The sequence below is a fragment of the Elephantulus edwardii genome, unplaced genomic scaffold (assembly GCF_000299155.1).
Source record: "Elephantulus edwardii isolate Elephantulus edwardi_28Jun2011 unplaced genomic scaffold, EleEdw1.0 scaffold00080, whole genome shotgun sequence".
NCBI classification, from domain to species: Eukaryota; Metazoa; Chordata; class Mammalia; order Macroscelidea; family Macroscelididae; genus Elephantulus; species Elephantulus edwardii.
In genome coordinates this window covers 13,668,814-13,688,314 of record NW_006399830.1, presented here as the reverse complement: position 1 = coordinate 13,688,314, position 19,501 = coordinate 13,668,814, and the positions used below count along the sequence as shown (strand labels likewise).

Sequence of the window (19,501 nt, the reverse complement as noted above, 5' to 3'; positions counted from 1 at the left end):
ATATAAAATATATTTTACAACTCCATGTAAATCTACATGTAAATCTACAATTATATATTTATATCTACTGCACCAACTCTGCCTTAATCTCTGGCAGCCTCTCACTTTTTCTGTGTTTCTATGTGTTGATACTTTTCAAGAATGTTATATAAACGAGATCACATAGTACGTAATATTTTGAGGATGCCTCCCCCCCACTCACATAATTCTCTGCAGAGTCATTGAAGTTTCTGTGTGTATCAGCAGTGAATTCTTGGCTAAATCATGTTCCAAGATGTAGCTGTACCATAGTTAGTTTAACCATTTACATCTGGATTGTCTATAGTTCTGCGATATCATGAATGAAGCAGTCAGAGGGATTGATTTACTAGGAGAGCAGATGTGGATGTGTGTGTGTGTGTGTGTGTGTGTGTGTGAATAAACTGGGAATATGGGTGTGGTTGTTGTGTATTGTAGAGTCGAACTGACCCACCGCTGGCCCTCCAGAGGGTTTTCAGAAGCAGGTAATGGCACAGGAGGAGATTGCTCATCCTTCTACAGAATAGCTGATGGCCTTGAACCACTTACCTTTGGGACTGAAGCATAGCTTCTTGCCACTAGGCCACCGGAACTCCATAGGGGGTTAGGGGTTGGTGTAGCATGAAAAATTAATGTTTATGAGGAAAAACCTTAGGGGGAGGGGATTGTGCAGACCGCAGCTGGTAGCCCGCTACCTGGCCTGCTTATCCATGCCAGGGACAGTGGCCCTGCCGTGGCTTTTCAAGTCTTTCCTTCCTTTACTCTGTGTTTTGTTTGGTATAAAATGGACTGCTGTGCAGAACGAAACAGCACATGCCACTCAAAGAAGCATGGTCATACAGCATTTCTATGTTCAGCTCTTTGAGGAAGTGCCAAACTGCTACTTGGAATATACCCTGAGAAAACAAGAACTGAGACATAAACTGAGATTTGTACATCAGTGTTCATAGCAGCATTATTCACCGTCGCAAGAACATGGAAACAGCCCAAATGTCCGACCACAAATGAATGGATTGAGAAATCATGGTACATTCACCCAATGGAATACTATGCAGCACGCAGGAACAATGATTTTGTAAATTATTACCTAACTTGGGAGGGGCTGGAGAGCATTATGCTGAGTGAACTCAGTCCCACAAGGATAAATATTGTATAAAACCATTATTGTAGAAGGAGTATAAGGATCCAGGAGGGGTGGGAGAGGCTGGAAGCAGAGGGATGAGGATGTGCAGGGGGAGGGGGAATTAATCATGGGGTTGTACAATTTGATGGGGTGGAGTAAGGGAAATTGAAAGAATTTGTTCTTGAAAACAATGTATTAAAATTTTGTAAATGAACTAGTAGAAAGGAAAAAAAAAAGACCCATAGTGATGACCACAACGCTGGGCTCTGGAGGCACCCACTTCCCAGCCCCAGGAGACGGCTCACCTGGTTGAGGTCTCCTGGGGAGAGTGAGAGGTGAGATCCAGAGAGTGATGGGGCTGCTCTGGGGGGGTGGGAAACAGGAACCTCACAGAAAAAAAGGCCTGGAAGGGGCTTGGTGGACCCCAGAAGGAGCCCTGGACTGAGGAGAGTGCCCTAAACAAGTCCTGCTGTCTGTCCATGTGTCCTTCCAGCTCCACAGTGGGATAGGGGTAACTGGGGAGGCGCCCCTGACAGAGGGTCCTATGTGCCTCATTTTCAGGCCCTGGCCATGAGGACAAGGGCCTTGAGAACCAGCCAAGGGGCAGAGACATGGGACACAAGCCATGTTCTCCTTCCTCGCTGGGCCCACGTTTCTTCTTCTGACAGGCAGGGACACGAAGCCTGGCCTGGCCCCTTGGGTGGGAAGCACACCTGGCCCTGGCTTTGTTCTTAATAGTGACCATCCAGCCTTTTGGATGCCACACCTTACTCGCAGCTCCACCACCAGCTGAGTTCTGAGTTAGGTTTTCCTGTCTGGGCCTCCCTTGCCCGCTGGGCTGTCTCCCTGGCCGCATCAGCGAGGGGTTCTTTGATGGTATTAGCCAGCCAGCCTTTTCCAGATGTTCCGGGCAGAGGGCTCCAGAACCTTCTCAGCCTCATCTGCTGCCCTTGTTTCCCTATGCCACTGTCCCCTGCAGCCCACTTCACTGCTCTCTCCCATGGGCTGGACCACGGATCAAGGTGGGTGCTCAAGGTCCCCCGATGCCCTGTTCTTCAGGATTTCTAGAGGGTGGACTTCCCATCTACCTCCCAGGCCTCCTCTCCCAGGAGTTGGAGCCTGTCTGGGCTGTGTCCCCCCACTGGATAGTGAGAGGGCAGCCCTGGCCCTTCTGTCTGGTTATTTAAGGGTGACTAGCTCAGTTTAGGGGAGGCCAGAGAGAGAGAAACCCTGCTCTGCTACAAAGCTGGTGGGGGGCGGTACCTCTTTCCTTCCTGCTGGCCCAGGAGATTAACGTCTCTGCTCCCTCTCTTGGAAACCCCTACTTCCTGTGGCGTCTCCAGCATGCCTCTGTACTTCCCACTTGACCATCTCTCAGAGGTCCCTAGGTGAGGAAGAGGGGCCAGGCACAGGAAGTGGCCCCCCCCAGGAGTGAAGTGCCTGGCTCCCCTACACAAAGCCCTCTGCCAGCCGCTCTCAGCAGGCCATGTCCTGATGAGGGCCATACCCTGGCACCTGTCAAAAGCCTCACATTGCTCTGGGGTCATTGTCTCTGGAGGCCTCTGCTTATGCCCTTCTGATGTCAGGCACCTCACTCATGTGGAAGCCCTTATGTCAACCCCCCGTGACGGGATCTGGTGGGCCCAGAAGTCCCTGAGGGTTGTAGGACATGGCCAGGGCCCAGTGGTCTTTTCCAAGCTGGACACACATGGAGTTGGTGCTGCAGCTCCAGCAGGGACTATATGTGACCTCGGGTCTCTGTCCTCGCTGGGTGGGGCTTGGAGGCTGGTGCAGACCAAGCTCCTCCTGGTACGTCTTTTGCCTCAGTTTCCTCCTCAATAACGAGGGCCAGGCATTTGGCCCTGCCTCCTTTCCCGGCCTCCTTGCTGAACTTTCCACTTCTCAGCACTCCTTTCCTGACAGATCTTTCTCTTTTTGAAAAATTTCACTTCTCATTGTTTTATACCTTCCAATGAGACCCGACCCATAGCTGACCTGGGAGCTTTCCGAAGCTGCGAATTGCACGGGAGGAGACTGCCCACCTTTCTCCCATGGAGCCGCGTGTCTCAGGGTTGGCAGTACCACCCTTTATCACTAGGCCACCAGAGCTTCCTAAACTTTTCATTTTTTGCTATATTTTTTAAAATGGTTTGCGTAGAATCATTCATATACACTGTGTTTTGTACATGCACTTTGTATTTTATACGGTCCTGAGGCCGGCTGTCCCCCATGGCGTCTGCCATCATTCAGTCCCCCAGTCTTTACCCAGAGCACGTGAGGTGCTCCCTGAGCAAGGCCGGAGTCAGCCAGCTTTGGGGAGGACACTGACATCAGACAAAGCTGTCTGTGCAAAGATAAGGGTGACACAAACACCCGGAGAGAAATCAGGGTTCTTGGAAGGTGTAAGTCTGAGGGAATGAGCCTGCTGGGAGTGGGGTGGGATGGAAGGTGAGCTAGTTTCCTGGGGCTGCTTCAGCCAAGGTCTGGGGCTGTGTTCACTGGGGCTTGAGAGAGAGGGAATGAAAGACACACAGGGTAGAAGGGAAGGTCCTCGGAGTGAAATGTAATATTGCTTGGCTTTGTGTCTTCCCAAAATGCATATATGCAACAATATTATCCTCCATGATCTGAGAAACAAAATAGTTGTAAGAAGTTTAAGGGCGGAAGGCAGCACCCCTTAACCCTAGCACGGCCCTAATCTGAGATAAGGGGAGTTCCCCTCAGGGTGTGTGGTAGAAAGATCACTGAGTTTGTGGACTGGGCCCAAGTGTCAGGGGCCAAGAATTCTTCACGGACAATGAAGGAAGGCGAAGCTCCCTCCGGCTCCTGCCCACGCGGGATGACAACCCAGGACACTGAACTTCCTTGGGTTTTTAAGGAGACCTGAGAAGATCTGTCATTTTCTGCAACCAGGTCGTTGGGCTGGTGAAGCAGCGCCACCTGCTGGTGAGCCCTGAACCAGCAGGCCCCCCGCCACTGGACTCTTGTCACCTTCCGGTCCCAGAGCAGCAAAGGCCAGGCCTGGGCCTCAGAATGACCGCCAAAAAGAGGCCTTCTTTAGGACAAGCCTGGGCCTCGGAATGACTAGCACGAAGAGGCCTCCTTTATGAAGAACTCTCCCTCTGGTTTCGGGCGTCAAGATCAGTATATGTGTGCAGATGTTATTAGATGCCCTCGAGTTAACTACGACTTATAGCGATCCAGTGAACAACAGTCGGGAACATTGCCCTAGCCTGTGCCATCATCACCGTCTCTGCCATTCTCAAGCCCTCTGTTGCAGGCACTGGGTCAGTTCATCTCGCTGTTGGCGTCAGGTATCATCAAGTCATCAAGTTGGGCGTCATAGAGATCCTGTGTACACAGAACAAAACCCAGCTTGACCCTATGCTCACAATCTCTGATGTTGATTGCTGTCAAGTCAAACACGACTCATGGCAACCCTATGAACAAAGGCATGTTGTTTAGGAAGTGGATGACACTCCTGCTTCCCAATCTCTGTTGTTGTTGTTGGTTGCCTTCGAGTTGAGTATGATTCATAGCGACCCTGTGAACAAAAGGCCTGAAGCCCCTCTACAGCTATCGGCTCTTATCAAAGTTCATACAGCTTCTGGAAGCATGTTGTTGAGGAAGTGGATGCCACTCCTGCTTCTAAACCTGTCAGAGAATGTTATTGGTTGAGTCGCCTGCGAAGGATAGAGGTCCACTTTCCATGCTGAATGAATGCAAACTAATATTCCTACACTTTGGAACCCATTCTACCTGGGTTCAGATCTCAGTTCTTCCAGTATTTAGTTCTGTGACCTTGATGAAGCTATTTACCATCTCCATGCCTCAGTTTTCCTCCTCTGTAGATTGGGAACAACAACAACAACAGCTACCTGTTAGAGTTGTTATAAATCAACATATGAAAAACACTAGAACTGTGCTCAGCCCACTGAGAGTGCTTAAATGAAGTTATCACCACCATCGTCAAAGGTGTGGACAGAGCAGAAAAGTGGGGTGTGTCAGGAGAGTACACAGACCCAAGGGCCGTTGAGACAGGGCCAGAGGGTGGCTTGCCAGCTGGAGCAGGGCAGTGCACTTGCCTAAGCAGCTCGGATTCTCCTGGTGACAGCGGGAACGGCTGGAGGGTGTGACGCTGGGAGGAATGAGGTCAGCTTTGAAATCACAAGCCCAGCCCCACAGTGTCCCCTTCAGCCCTACTGAGTGGGCCTCCGGCCAGCATCCCTGGTTATCAGTGGAATCGGAGAGAATAAGTAACGTGCCTGGGGCTATGTCCCCACAGCCCAGACCTTCATCTGTCCCATTGTGCTGAGGTTGTGGGAGGGACAGGTTTATGGCTTCTGCTGCTGCAGGGCAGGGCTCAAGAGGAAAGCATAATTTATCCAGTCTTTCTCATTATTATATTAGGTATACTTCATTGAAATGGATGAGGGAGAGAACAGTTCAAAAGCAATATATTATATGGTATTATGATTATCATAAGAGTTCAGAATGAAGGTTGCAGAGTGGAGTATACGCAGGGCAGTGGGGCTGGGTGCGGGGGGATTGTATAGCAATGAAGGAATTTTTCTTTTACTTTTGAAAGAGAAGAGTGACGGGGCGGAGGGACAGGGAGAAAAGTGCAACAGTGAATGAATGGAAATCCAAAATTTCTGTAAATGTTCATTAAAATTAATAATAAAAGAAGAAAAAATGTATTTGCAACAAATAAATTGTTGAGTGTGCAAAATTCTAAAACAACAACAAACAAACAAACAAACAAACAGGGGAAAGCATGCTGCCTCTTCCCTGCTCTGCAAGTTGGCTCCGGTGGGTTCCATACCGTTTCATTTATTACACTGCATTTTATTTCAAGAATCAATTGTAAAACCACCACTTAAAAAAATCAAATTAAAAGTTTTCTTGCTCCCAAGTAGAACCTATTTCAGGCAAGGAGATCTAGAGGGAAGCCCTCCTACCCCCCTTTCTTGTGTGCTATTCATTCATCACTTCCTAATCACTGAGGGCTGGAATCACTTGGTTTGGGTTGTTTTTTTTTGGGGGGGAGGTTAGTTTTTTGTTTGTTTAGGAAAGAAAGTGGTTCACAGTTCGAAACAGTGTGAGGCAGGGATGTGTCCATTCACCTTATTTATCCGATCTGTGCGCTGAACAGATAATCGGAGAAGCTGGACACGATGAAGAATGCAGCGTCAGGACTGGGAGCTGACGCCTGAACAGAGCCTGGCTCGCTGAAAATGGATATGACTTGAATCACTTACGAAGAGCAAATATTGTATAGCCTTCAGGATGAGTTTACACTACACCGTGGGGGAAAATAACAAACCAAAACCAACCTTAGGAGTTGACACAGTAAGCGACGCAGGCCTTTCAAAGGCCTCATACTCAGGAGAGACGTGGACGATAAACAAGAAAGACAAAGGCAGAATTGGTGTATCTGAGCTGCGGTCGGGCCCAAGGATGTCAACAGTGCCATGCTCTACCAGAGGAGTTTCTTCTGAGAAGTCAGTATTAGAAGAAAGGCAAACAAATGCCCTTTAGAAGGGAGGATGGGGAGCATTTATCCCGCTTGCAGCGGACAGTCAGTAGGAAAGACCAGTGGCTGGAGAAGGACCTCGTGTCCGGTGAAATAACCAGAGAAACCCTCAGTGAGATGGATTAACACCCTGTCCACAACAATGGACCAAAATACACCAGGGACCATGATGATGGTGAAAGAACAGGTAGCATTTTTGTTGTTATTGTTTTAAAGGTCTCTTTGCGCACCAAGTGAGCACTGGTGGCCTTGTGATAAGAACCTGTGTTGCAATCCCAAAGGCACGTGATTCGAATCCACCCACTGCTCCACAGAAGAAGGATGGGTAATCTCCTTCTGTGCAATCTGAAAACCCCCTGGAGGGTCAGCTGTGGGCTGTTTCTGACTTGACAGCACACGACAACATGAGTGGGAGCCTATTTGGCAGTGACTATCAACCACAGGCAGGGAGCTCTGGTGGCTTAGTGGTAAGAAGCTGCGCTGTAATCCCAAAGACATGTGGTTCGAATCCACCAGCTGCTCAGTGGGAAAAGGGGGCACTCTTGTGCCATGCAGTTTACTGCCTCTGAAAACCTGCTGGAGGGATGGCTGTCAATCTATTCGGAGTCAACAGTGTACAACAACAAGAATATAAGGGACCCTCAGGAAGATAAGGAGCACAGGGGGTCTTATTCCACTGGTACTGTCATAATCTGGTCCTGGAGCCCCTGCAAGGGGCTTGTGTGAATTGCTGATGCTTTGGTGGGGTGCATTCTGGGATCTCTCAGGCCTGGAACATGTCTTAGCTGCTCACAGTCTTGCCCTCAGCCTCTGGTGTCTTAAGAGTCCTCCTTGTCCTGGGGGCCAGCCATGGCCCTCTGGGACAGAGTCCCTGTGAAGACTCCCAAGTCCTGCTCCCCTAGGGAAAGGCGTGCAACATCACATCTGGGTGACATGGCCTGTGCTGCCCAAGTGCTAGTTAAGTCCAGCCACCTCCACTTGGCCCTGATTTATCCCTTCCAAACAGGAGTCAGAGTCCTGCCCTCCGCCCATAAGCTTTTCAAACTCAGGAACGGTATTGTGCTCTCCCCAAGATTCTCTGGAGCTCGAGATGGGTAACATCCTTCCTTATTCTCCTCACTTCCAAGTTTTGAGGGATCTGATGCTTATTCTCCAAAGGAATTCTCACTCAGTACTTAGCAATGTTCAGCTCAGCGCTCAGCGAATGCTGTTTTTTATATGACCTGGAGGTGGTGATGAGCTAAAAAGATAGCAGGGCAGGATTGACTGACCACGGGCGTCTCCCATGTGGCTGAGCAGCTCCACCCATTGGGGCATCGGGCGTCTGTGGTATTATTCTCTGCTTTTAGGATGTCTGCCTGGGAGCCAACAAGTCTCGTTTTCACATCCTGTTAAACAGCCATGAGTGTGTGTGTGTGTGTGTGTGTGTGTGTGTGTAACAACACAAGTGTGTGCTTATTATGCGGGCAGTGTACTAGCATTGCCACGGACCCAGCATGTGCCCACCAGGCCGCTTGCTCCAAGGACTGGTGATACAGCTGCTCTGTCAGCCTCCTTCCTTCCCGAGGGGCCAGCTAATTGCTTCCTTGGCTGGATTCTCAAGTCCCAGCGCCTGGGTTTCCTTCCAGACCTCAGCCTCTCAGCTGTGGGCACGTCTCTGGTTGCCTGCTGGCTCCTCTCCCGATGTCACAAATCACTTTTGGTTCCAGCCCCGGGTGCACACAACCATTCATTCACCCTGTCGGGTCTCCAGGGGGAAACAGATTTGCAAGAATGTTTTTGAAATATGAGTGCGAGGATTGTTGTTTATTTTTTTTTAAAAAAACCCAGAAATTAATATGACAGGATTTTTGAGATTGAGAGCAGGTTTTTGGAAATTCAAGAAATACTTCGTGCGCTTGCCTGTCAACAGTGCGTCTCAAGAGGCTGTGCCCGCTGCTACCAATTAACTCATAATTATTCCGTGTGCTGATTAAGTTGCTGGGTGTCAGCAGACTTAAGCGCTGTGATGTCAGGAAGCTGATCAAGCAGCAGAAAGTCAGAACAAGGTGTGTAAAGTGGAACACATGTGAAATTTGGTTGTACATTCTATAGTTGCTTTTTTGGAGAGAGGTTTCACAAAACACCATCACCACTTATTTGCAAGAAAGAACTCAAGCCTGTAAAAGTGTGTGTGTGTGTGTGTGTGTGTGTGTGTGTGTGTGTGACACGTTATCCACTTTGCAGATGTTTCCATTGTTAGAGTGCTGAGGTTTTCTGGTTCCAGTGTCTCCGTCTTCCACTCTGTGATTTTCTTGAGGACGGAGACGCGCTCTTATCATTCTGGGGCCACAGCGTAGCGCATGGTTGGCAGCCAGTGAATAGTCACTGAATGCAGCCAGCAACAGAAGTATGTTGGAAGAAGAGGCTGAAAGTGGCTGGCAGTTAGGCAGGTTCTAAGGGTCACTTTGAGGTAGACCTGATCCAGGCCGTGGTCTTTGCAGTCACTTGCTGTGCATCTGAGAGCTGGACAGTGATGAAGGATGACAAGAATTGAAGCCTTTGAGTTGTGGTGCTGGAGAAAAGAATAGAACCTACCATGGACTGCCAAGAGAATGACGAGGTTGGTCTTGGAGAGTGTGGAACCAGGTTGCTCCTTGGAGGCAAGGATTTTGAAACTCCAGGCAGCAGTTCCCTCCTGCACCTGTGGAATCACACTGAGTTGAGACTGAGTCAATGGCAATGAATACAAAGCATTACTCGATACACGGCATATGTGACCACACTTACAGAATGATACAAGGGCACGCTGGTGGCCTAGTGGTAAGGAACTGCGCTGCCGACCCAAAGGTACGCAGTTCAAATTCACCAGCTGCTCAGCTGGAGAAAGATGAGCTGTCTCGTCCTGTGTGACTTATGGCCTCTGAAAACCCGCTAGAAGGTCAGCGCTAAGTCAATTCTGACTTGATAGTACATACCCAACAATAACGGACTTCAGAATGTTCTGGATCCAGAGAGGAGTGGTGACTTGCCCAGGGCCACAGGCAGTGACCACACAGATGTTGGCCCGCGGTTGACACAGTGACTGCAACCACAGGGATGTGTGATCATCTGTTGTTGTTCATTGTGGTTATTTTGACACCATCTCACAGCAACCACAGTGGCACCGGTTCTGGGGGTGAGTGAGAGAGTTCCCGAGCCCTGATACCGTCTTTGTGTTAGTTACAGGACTCTGATCAGACCCACATACAGAGTGTCCTACCGCACGGTGACGGCGCTGGAGTGGAGGTGCTGCCCTGGCTTCACTGGGAGCAACTGTGATGAGGGTGAGTGCCGGGGTGCAGAGGACACGGCCGCGCCTGGGCCAGGTGTCCTTGGCTGTGTCGGCCCCTCTTCCTCCTTTCCTCCTTGTCCCAGGCTCACTGAGCCCTGGGACCTTCCACACCACAGCATTTGGCTCTGCTCTTCCAATTAGTATCATGACCTCATAGAGGCGGCAGATCCTTCCAGAACAAAACAGAGCAAACCTGTTGTGTATGTTCCACAAAGAGATTGATTTACATATAAGTATTGAGGAGTAATGATGTCAGTTTGGGGACTAAGGTGTGTCTGATTCAGGCCATGGTCTTTCCAATTACTTGCTATGCATTTGAAAGCTGGACAATGAATAAGGATGAAAGAAAAAAATAATTGACGTCTTTTAGCTGTGGTGTTGGAGAAGAGCACTGATCATCCCATGAACGGCCAGGAGAACGAACTGATGTGTCTTGGAGAGGGTGCAGCTGCTATGCCCTTTGGAGACAGGAATGATGAGGCTTTGCCTCACATACTTAGGACATGTTGCTAGGAGGGGCTGTTCCTTAGAGAAGGACATGATGCTGGGAAGGGTGGAGGGTCGGTGAAGCAGAGGAAGACCCTCAACTAGATGGATTGACATGTGACCGCTGCAGTGGTCTCGTGTGTCAGGAAGTGTGAGGATGGTGCAGGATAGAACAGAGTTCAGATCTTTTGTTCATAGGGTCGCTGTGAGTTATACTCATCTCGACAGCACCTAACTGCAATGATAAGTAACACACCAAACTCTTGTCAGTGACCAAGAATTAAAGGAGTAACCTTGGGATCCACCAAGATGTGCTGCCATCTTGCCTCATCCCTAGAACTTTCCCTTGCTGTTAGGGGAGCATCCAGGTCCTGCTTTCACCCCTACAACCCTCTGAGACCCACCTACCCCTCATCATTGCCTCAACCTGTGTCTGCCTCCCCCAGCAGTGTCTCCCTGACCTCCCTGTCTGTTTGTCCCAAGAGTAACTGGGCAGGGACCCAGATGGGGGCCCTTCCTCCCTCTTCCCTAAGCCAGTGCAATGCTTCAGCATATGTTTTGATGTCTCTTCATTGAATAAATGAATGATTAACACATGAAATACGAGACTCAAAATGTTACAGTCATAATCCTCTTATAAGTAGATAGTGAACATGTGTTTTCTTTAACTCATTTAGTGTGGAAACCAGCAGAATGGCAAAGCTGACATGAAAGAGAATACAGAAAGCGGGTGTACACGCACACGCTTACACACTTACATGTATACAATTTGATTACTGTGCTTCTGACATGGGTTGCAAATTTGAAAGCCCCTAAGACTACCCTTAAATGCAGTAATTTGCTGGGAAGATCCATAGATTCCATTGAACTCATGATGAAAGTCGGCCAAGGGAGAGGCACATGGGGTTGAGGCCAGGAGAGTTCCACGCACAGAGCGTCTCGCTTTCCTCTCCCAACGGAGTCATGGATTAACTTCTCCCAGCTGCAATCTATGACATCACACGCGAGGTATTGCCAACCAGGAAGGCTCACTCAGGCTTGAGTGGGACTAAGTGCTGGTCACGGCACTGTGATTGACGGCCTGGCGGACCTTGGTCCTCTTCATCTCCTAAGAGGTTGAACTGATACAGATTTAGAGATTACTTGCTGAGGGCAGAGGGCAAAGTCTAGATCTCTCTTTGGGTAAGGCTAATCCTCCACTACATAATTAATGACTCAGTTGGTTTGTTGATAGGTAGACAGAGGTAGATATAGATGGATGGATGGATGGATAGATAGATAGATAGATAGATAGATAGATAGATAGATAGACAGACAAGCTAGAGATAACAGACATGGGTGGCTATAGATTGTTGGGTCTCACTGAGTCCACTCTAATTCATTGCAATGCCGTGACCTTGATCAAAACCTTGCCCAACTCTGCTGTGCTCAGGCCATTGCTGCAGTTACTGTGTCAAGCCACCTTGTTGAGGGTCCTCCTCTCTGCCGCTGCCCCTCCACCTGTCCAAGCATGCTGTCCTTTTCTAAGATCTGGTCTCTCCTGACAACATTCCCAAAGTATATGAGATGAAGTCCCACCATCTTTGCTTCCAAGAAGCACCCTAACTTTCTTCCAGCATAGATTGAAGTGTTCTCTGTCCTTCCATGGTATTTTCACTATCCTTCCCCAATACTACATTACAAAGGCGTCAGTTTTTTGACTGGCCACCTTTCACATGCATATGAGGCAATTGAAAAGACTTGAAAAATGTATATGTTATAGATACTAAATTAGATCCTACAGGACAGTAGGTTCAGGTCTTTTGTTCATAGGGTATCTGAGTCATAGTCGACTCTACAGAACTTAGCAACAACAACAACAGATGAAAAGGAGACTAGGGAAGCTGTTCTACTCTGAAAAGTGGGCTCTCTTCTTTTGGTTGAGTTTCTTGTGGAATGATTTATTGTTTTTGATTTAAGCCTCTTGTTTAGAGTCAACACCACTTCCTGGGGGGGCCTTTGTATTTAAAAGTCGTTTAGGTCCTTGGGCCTGAGCCCTGAGTCCTAGTGTAATTATAATTTAAAGGAATTTTCTTCTCAGTAGTGCGGCACTGGTCTGTCAGTTTGCTGTACTGTACGTTGGTAACCTGGAGTGGCTGTGATGCTGAACTCTATGCCATTGGGATGCCGTATGCCATAATGGTTACCCATGGTGGTCAGTGTTTGGAGCTCCCAGTTTAAGATATGTTTGGGAGCAGGAGTGGCATCTGCTTCCTAAACAACATGCCTCTGGAAACTCTATAAACTTTAAGAAACAATGACAGTTATAGAAAGGCTTCAGGTCTTTTGTTCATAGGGTCATTATGAGTCTTGCCACCACAATAGGTCAGTACAAGCAAGCAACTTATTACTTCTACTCTCTCAATCCTTTCTATACCAAATGAACAAAAATCATTTGTGTCTTACTGGTTTTATATAGATTTCCATCCAGCTTTGTAGAACCTGAGTCCTAATTAAATGGTAATTCGAACTAGGCAAGACTCTCCTAGGGTGTCAGATGATAGTCCTTGTTGTTATGCGCAGTCAGGTCAACTCTGGCTCATAGTGATCCTACAAACAATGGCTCTGAACTCTGCCCAGTCCTGAGCCAACCTCACCATCTCTGACATACTTGACCCGTTGCCGCAGTCACTGTGTCAATCCCCCTCCTCCAGGGTCTTCCTCTCTTGTGTTAACCCACTACCCTTCCAAGCTCTTCCAAGTTCTTCTCCAAGGATTGGGCCCTCTTGGCAACATGCCCAAAGTATGTGAGACAGAGTTTCTAAATCCTTGACTCCAAGGAGCAACCTGCTTCCACCCTCTCCAGAACAGACCTATTTGTTCTCTTGGCAGTTCATGGTATATTCAATACTTTTCTCCAGCACCACAATTCAAAGGCATCCATCCTTCTTCTGTCATCCTTAGTCATTGCCCAAGCTCTCAGATGCATAGCAAATAACTGAGAAGACCATGCCTGGGATCAGGTGCACCTTAGTCTCTAGACTGACATCGTTGCTCTCTAGAGAGGTCCTTGACAGCAGATTTTCCCCAGTGCAACTCATCTTTTGGCTTCCTGACTGCTGGGACCAAGAGTGTTGATTGTGGATCTGAGCAAGATGAAATTGTCTCCCCCTCTCAAGGTCAAGTTTAGATGTTTCCTTCCCCCTGTGAACATGAGGGTCCTGAACCCTATGGAAGAGAATTGGCGGTTGAGGAATTCTTGAGAGTGTTGGGCCTGGGATGCAGCTGGACTGGCTCCCAAAAGCCCCCTGTAAAGATTTTACATTTTCCGATATGAAACAATAAAGGCGGCAGGCTAAAGTCCCAGCCCATGACTTAAGGCGCATTCCTGAGATGGTTGTGGAGGCTCCTGCCTGTGAATTCCCACTCAGCTCTCATTCCTTCGGGGGAAGCACTGTGGGGTGCTCCTCCAGGGCTTTGTTTTGTCTCAGATGAAACACCCCTGGAGTAGCTTCTCTTTCTCTTTATTTGACTGTTTCTGGGTTTTCTTCCAAGTGTGCTATAGCCTCTCTGGTTTTATGACTTGGGGCTGTAGCAGCCTGGGGAGGTGGTGTCAGCTCCAGTCTTCCAGTCTTCTCTGCCGATGCCTGCTTCCCTTCTGAATCTCCTCAAGCTCTGCTCCCACCAGCCCTCTCTTCCCTCTTGACACTCAAGGAGTGCTTGAAGATGTTTTCCTCATGTTATTATTGTTAGCTGCTGTCTCAAGGCATTTCCAACATATGATGACTCCGTGAAAGATATGTCTGTATGTCCACAATTATGTAACTGTGCTGATTGGTCTTTGAGTCACTTGCTATGCATCTGAGAGCTGGACAATGAATAAAGATGACAGAAGAAGCACTGATGCCTTTGAGCTGTGGCGCTGGAGAAGAGCACTGAACATCCATGGACGGACAAAAGAACAAATATGTTTTATGTTTTGGAGAGGGTGTAGCCAGACTGCTCTGTGGAGGCAAGAATAATAAAGCTTTGCCTCACATCCTTTGGGCATGTTGCTAGGAGGGGCTATCCCTTGGAGAGGGACATGGTGTTTGGAAAAGCAGAGGGTCAGTGAAGGAGAGGAAGACCCTCAACCAGGTAGATTGACACAGTGACTGCCTCAATGGGCTCCCGTGTACCAGGAAGTGTGAGGACGGCACAGGATAGGACAGGGTTCAGATCTGTTGTTCAAAGGATCACTGTAGGTTGTACTCGATTCGACGGCACCTAACAACAGCAATACCTGACCAAGACTAAATCCGCTGCTGTTGAGTTGAGTCCTGCCCATAGTGACCCTATGGAGCAGCGTGAAACAGCCACATATGGTTTCCAAGCCTGGGAATGTTTTTAGAAGTAGAGATTACCTTTTCCCATGAAGCAGCCAGAGGTTAGCTCTCATGCCTTTTAAATTAGCAGCCAAGTGCTTTAATCACTGTATCATAAGTGCCCCTCTAGAACGTTATCTATGTACCTAGAAACAGTTGGGGTTCTCCCCTTATTACAGAAGCAATTAAATGTTCAGTGTAGACCAAGTAGAGCCATCCAGAATTCTCTCTCAGCATCTTCTTCTCTCACCTGGGAGGAAAGTCTCCAATCCATTTTTGGCATTTACATGTTTGGTACCCAACCCCCCACAACTTATTGTGAACATTTTTCTGAATCGACTTCCCCCCCCCCCAGTTCCATTCTTTTAGTGGCTGTAGCATCTGGCCATGTATATACTTTAGTCATTAAAACTCCACTGGTGGGCTAGAGGTAAGAAGCTGTGCTGCAATCCCAAAGGCAAGCGGTTTGAATCCACCAGCTGCTCTGTGGGAGAAGGACGGGCAGTCTCTTTCTGTGCGGTTAACTGCCTCTGAAAACCTGCGGGAGGGTCTTGACTTGACCCTTGAGGGTACACAACAACAGTCTGATTTTAGTTTGCTGATGTTAAACATTTTTAAAAAATTTTTTATTCTTTTTTGTGCACGCACCGTCAAATCAGATCTGACTGGTACAGGAGGAGACTGTCCCTCCTCCAGCAGAGCATCGGGTGGATTTGACCCACACACTCTGGGACTTGCAGTGCAGCTTCTTGCCACCAGGGTTTTAAATGCCCATTGGATGTTCAAAGTGCTAAAGGGCAAAGATGACCATTTAACAATGAAAGTTTATCTGCCCCAAGCTATGGTTATTCCCAGTTGCTTTGTTCACATTCAAAAGTTGGACAAGAAATAAAGAAGACCAAAGAAGTGATGCCTTGCCTTGTCGTGCTGGTGGGAAGTCTTGACTGTCCTGGGGATAAAGAGAAAATCAAGCTATCCTGGAGGAAATTTAACCAAGGTCCTCCTTAGAATCAAGGACGGTGACACACACATTGAATGTTGTCTCACGTACGTTTGGCATGTTACCAGGAGGCGCCAGTTCTTAGGAAAAGACATCATGTTGGGAAAACTAGAGGGTCAGCAAAGGAGAGGAAGAAGACCCTCAATGAGGTGGGAGAGCATTGTGCTGAGTGAACTAACTCAGTCCCGTAAGGACAAATACTGTATGAGATCATTATTGTAAAAATAGAAAGATAACTAGTAAAGTGGATGAGGATCCAAGGGAAGGAGGGTAGGAGTAGAGGGGTGAGGATGGACAGGAGGAAAATCAAAAGGGTTGTACAATGAGATGGATGGAGGGAGAGGTGCGTAAAGGAAATGGGAAAGATGTGGTGGGGATCTGGAAAGACAGGGCAGGGGTGGGTATAGCTCAGTGTTGATTGTTGTTATGTGCCGTCGAGTCGCTTGTGACTCATAGCGACCCTATGTACAACAGCCCTAAACTCTGCACTGTCCTGTGCCAATCGCACTGTCTCTGACACACCCATCCCGATTAACCCAGTCACTGAATCAATCAACCTCATAGAGGGCCTTCCCCTCCTGCACTGTCCCTCCACCCTCCCAAGCATGATGTCGTTCTCCAAGGACCGGTGTCTCCTCACAACATGTCCAAAGTATGTTGATTAATTTTATAAAATGTAATGAATAAGAATTAGTCTGTGAAACACAATGTGAATGAAGGGTAGTGTGAAACACAATATATACGAACTTTGTAAGCAAACCAATATAAAAGAAAAATTTGAGAAAAAAAAAGAAGACCCTCAATGAGATGGCTTGACACAGTGTTTGCAAAACTGGCGTGAGCACAGCCGAGATGTGAGGCTGGTACAGAGAAGGCAAAGCTTCACTCTGTTTTCACAGGGTCACTGTGAGTCAGAGTGGACTTGAGGACACCCAGCAACAAGTTCTTGGTGCTTACAGTCCATTCTTACTTCTTTTGAAAATCATTCAAGCGTTTGAATTGTTAATTGTTAAATTAATTTTTAATTGTTGTTGTTAAATGCTAACTGCCTTGTAACAGCCTGATGTTCAACTGTCTGGCTGTGCCACCTTCACAACCATGACTCTATCTGAGACCATTGTAGTGGACACAGTCCACCTTGTTGAAGGTCTTCTTTATCACTGACCCTTCCTTTACAAGGAAGACGTCCTTTTCTAGAAACTGGCCCCTCCTGATGGCCTGTTCAAGTAATCAGTGTATTTCTTCCAAGAAGGATTTAGTCATTCTTCTGTCAGTCTGTAGTTTATTCAGTATTCTTCAACAACCGTGTCTCAAATGCATCAAGTCTTCTTCCAGTAATCCAGCTTTCACATATGCATTAGGTGATTGGAACTACCATGGCGCCCCTTAATCCTGAAGGTAACCCTCTTGCTAATTTAACACCATGAAGTGATCCTTTGCCGCAGATTTTCCCAGTACAATCAATACATCATTTGATTTCCTGATTACTACTTTCGTAGACACTGATTGTGGATCCAAGTAAAATTGAATGCTTTACGACTTCAGTGCTTTTTCTTAAATTTTTTTTTTATTGGTACAGTTGGAAGATTTTTGTTTTCTTTACATTGAAGTGTATCCATACTGAAGAAAAATAGTCTTTGATTTTCTTCAGTAAGTACTTCAAGTTCTTTTCATGTTGAAAAAACAAGGCTGTGTGTGCAACTTGCATATCTCAGGTTGGAATGATTCTTTCTTCAATCCTGTTGTAGCCTTTTCTTAATATAGTCCAGCTTTCAGGTTATTTACTCAGTATACAAATTGAACAAGTGTTCTAAGACAATGCAACCTTGTCGTTCATTTAGCTTTCCTGATTTTAGACATTCAGTATCCCTTTGTTTCATTTGAATGACTACCTCTTGGTCTCTGTATCCACATAAGCACAATTAAGTGTTCTGGGATTCTCACTCCTCTCAATGTTATCCATAACTTGTTATGGCCCATACAGTTGACTGCCTTTGCATAGTCAATAATACACAGGTAAATATCTCTCTGGGATTCTCTACTTGGAGTCAAGATACATTTGACATTAGTAATGATCTCCCTTGTTCCATATCTTTTGAATCCTGCCTGATTTTCTGGCAGGTCTTTGTGTACGGCTGCAATAGTTTGAAAATTATTTTTTCACTGAGTTATTTAAATTTATGAGAAACAGCCAAGCTATTTTTCCAGAGGTTGTCCCATTTTACATTCCCACAAGCAAAGCATACTTAAATATTAATTGCTTTACATTCTTGCCAACATTTGATAGTGTTAGGCTTTTTTTTTTCTTTTTAACCGTTCTAGTGGGATAAAATGGTATGTAATTGTGGTTTTGATTTGCATTTATAAGATGCTGTGCTTTAGAAAATGTATTTTTTTTAGCTTTTATGTGTGATATGAGATGGGGATTGATTTGTTTTTGCTTTCTCTTTTCTCTTATGGGTAATCAGATATGCCAGCACCACTTGTGAAAAAAAGACTTTATCTCTATATTTAATAATCATATTACCTTTGTTGCAAAATCAACAGGATCTACACTTGTGGGTCTATTTTGGGGCTCTCTATTCAGTTCTTTTGATCTGTTTGTCAGTTGTTATACCACTATTTCACAGTCTTGATCACTGTGGCTTTCCCGTGAATCTTGAACACGTGCAACGCAAATGTCTTCAATTATTTTCTTCTTTTTTCCTTACTACCTTGACTCCTCTAGTCCCCTTGTATGTTCATATACATTTTTACAACCAATTTGTTAATGTCTAAAAAAAAAGGTCTGTTGGGATTGGGATGAGTTTATAGATCAATTTGAGGAAAAATGGAATTTTTTAAATCATGGTTTAAATGAAAGTGCACAGAACATGTGGTTTTTCACTGAGTCATATATGTACGTTTGCTGTATATCATTAGTTACAGTATTTGTGATGTCATTTTCTTTTTCCCACTCCCTCCCTGTAATTCTCATTTCCATTCATCTATCTTGCCCTTTCGTGCCGTGGGGACTTTATCTGACCCTGGCTGATTGGTGATTCTAAGGAGTGGGTACCTGCCTGGTGTTCCTGCTTCCCTGACAGGCCTATCATTTGGTTGATAGTTAAACCAGAGTGAGGTTTTTTCCAGAGTCTAAGGGTCATTGAAGGATTTCACCAGGGTCCGTCGGACCTGTAATTTCAGAGGATGGATATTTTAATAATGAGTCCTCTGTTGTCTGTTTATTTAGTTCTCTTTCATTTCCCCCCCCCCCATCCAGCAGTGTTTTGTAGCCTTCAGAGTAGAGACCTTACTTATCTTTTCTTACATTTATGTTTTAGCATTTTGCATTCCTGACGCTGTTTTTAAATGGGCTAGCTTTTCAAAGTTTTCTTTCTTGCGTATGAAAGAATTTTGTCTTTAGTGTTGCCTCTGGCAGTATAGTCCACAGGGAGTTGCACTGCTAACCCCAACGCTGTACGTCCCTGGTGGTCCCAATGCGTCCATGGCTCTGCTGGAGAAAGGTGGGCAGGCTCCTCCCCAGGGACTTTCAGCCTTAGACACTCAGTGGAGGATCGCAATGTGTTGAAACCAACTCAGTAGCCGTGAGTTTGAGTTTTGTGCCCCAAGACTATTGTTGGAGCTTGTTCCCCATAGGGAAAGTCCCACAAGAATCGTATTCACAAGCAGAGGAAAGACT

General features: G+C 46.7%; 1 protein-coding gene across 1 annotated transcript in view; it reads left to right on the top strand.

Moving 5' to 3' along the window:
* The window catches only part of COL26A1 (collagen, type XXVI, alpha 1), a 121,889-nt gene that overhangs the window by 13,875 nt on the left and 88,513 nt on the right, over positions 1 to 19,501 (top strand). The window contains exon 5 of the mRNA XM_006889803.1: positions 9,885 to 9,982. Within this exon, the coding sequence (XP_006889865.1) occupies positions 9,885 to 9,982 (98 nt within the window). The remainder of the gene's footprint in view (positions 1 to 9,884; positions 9,983 to 19,501) is intronic.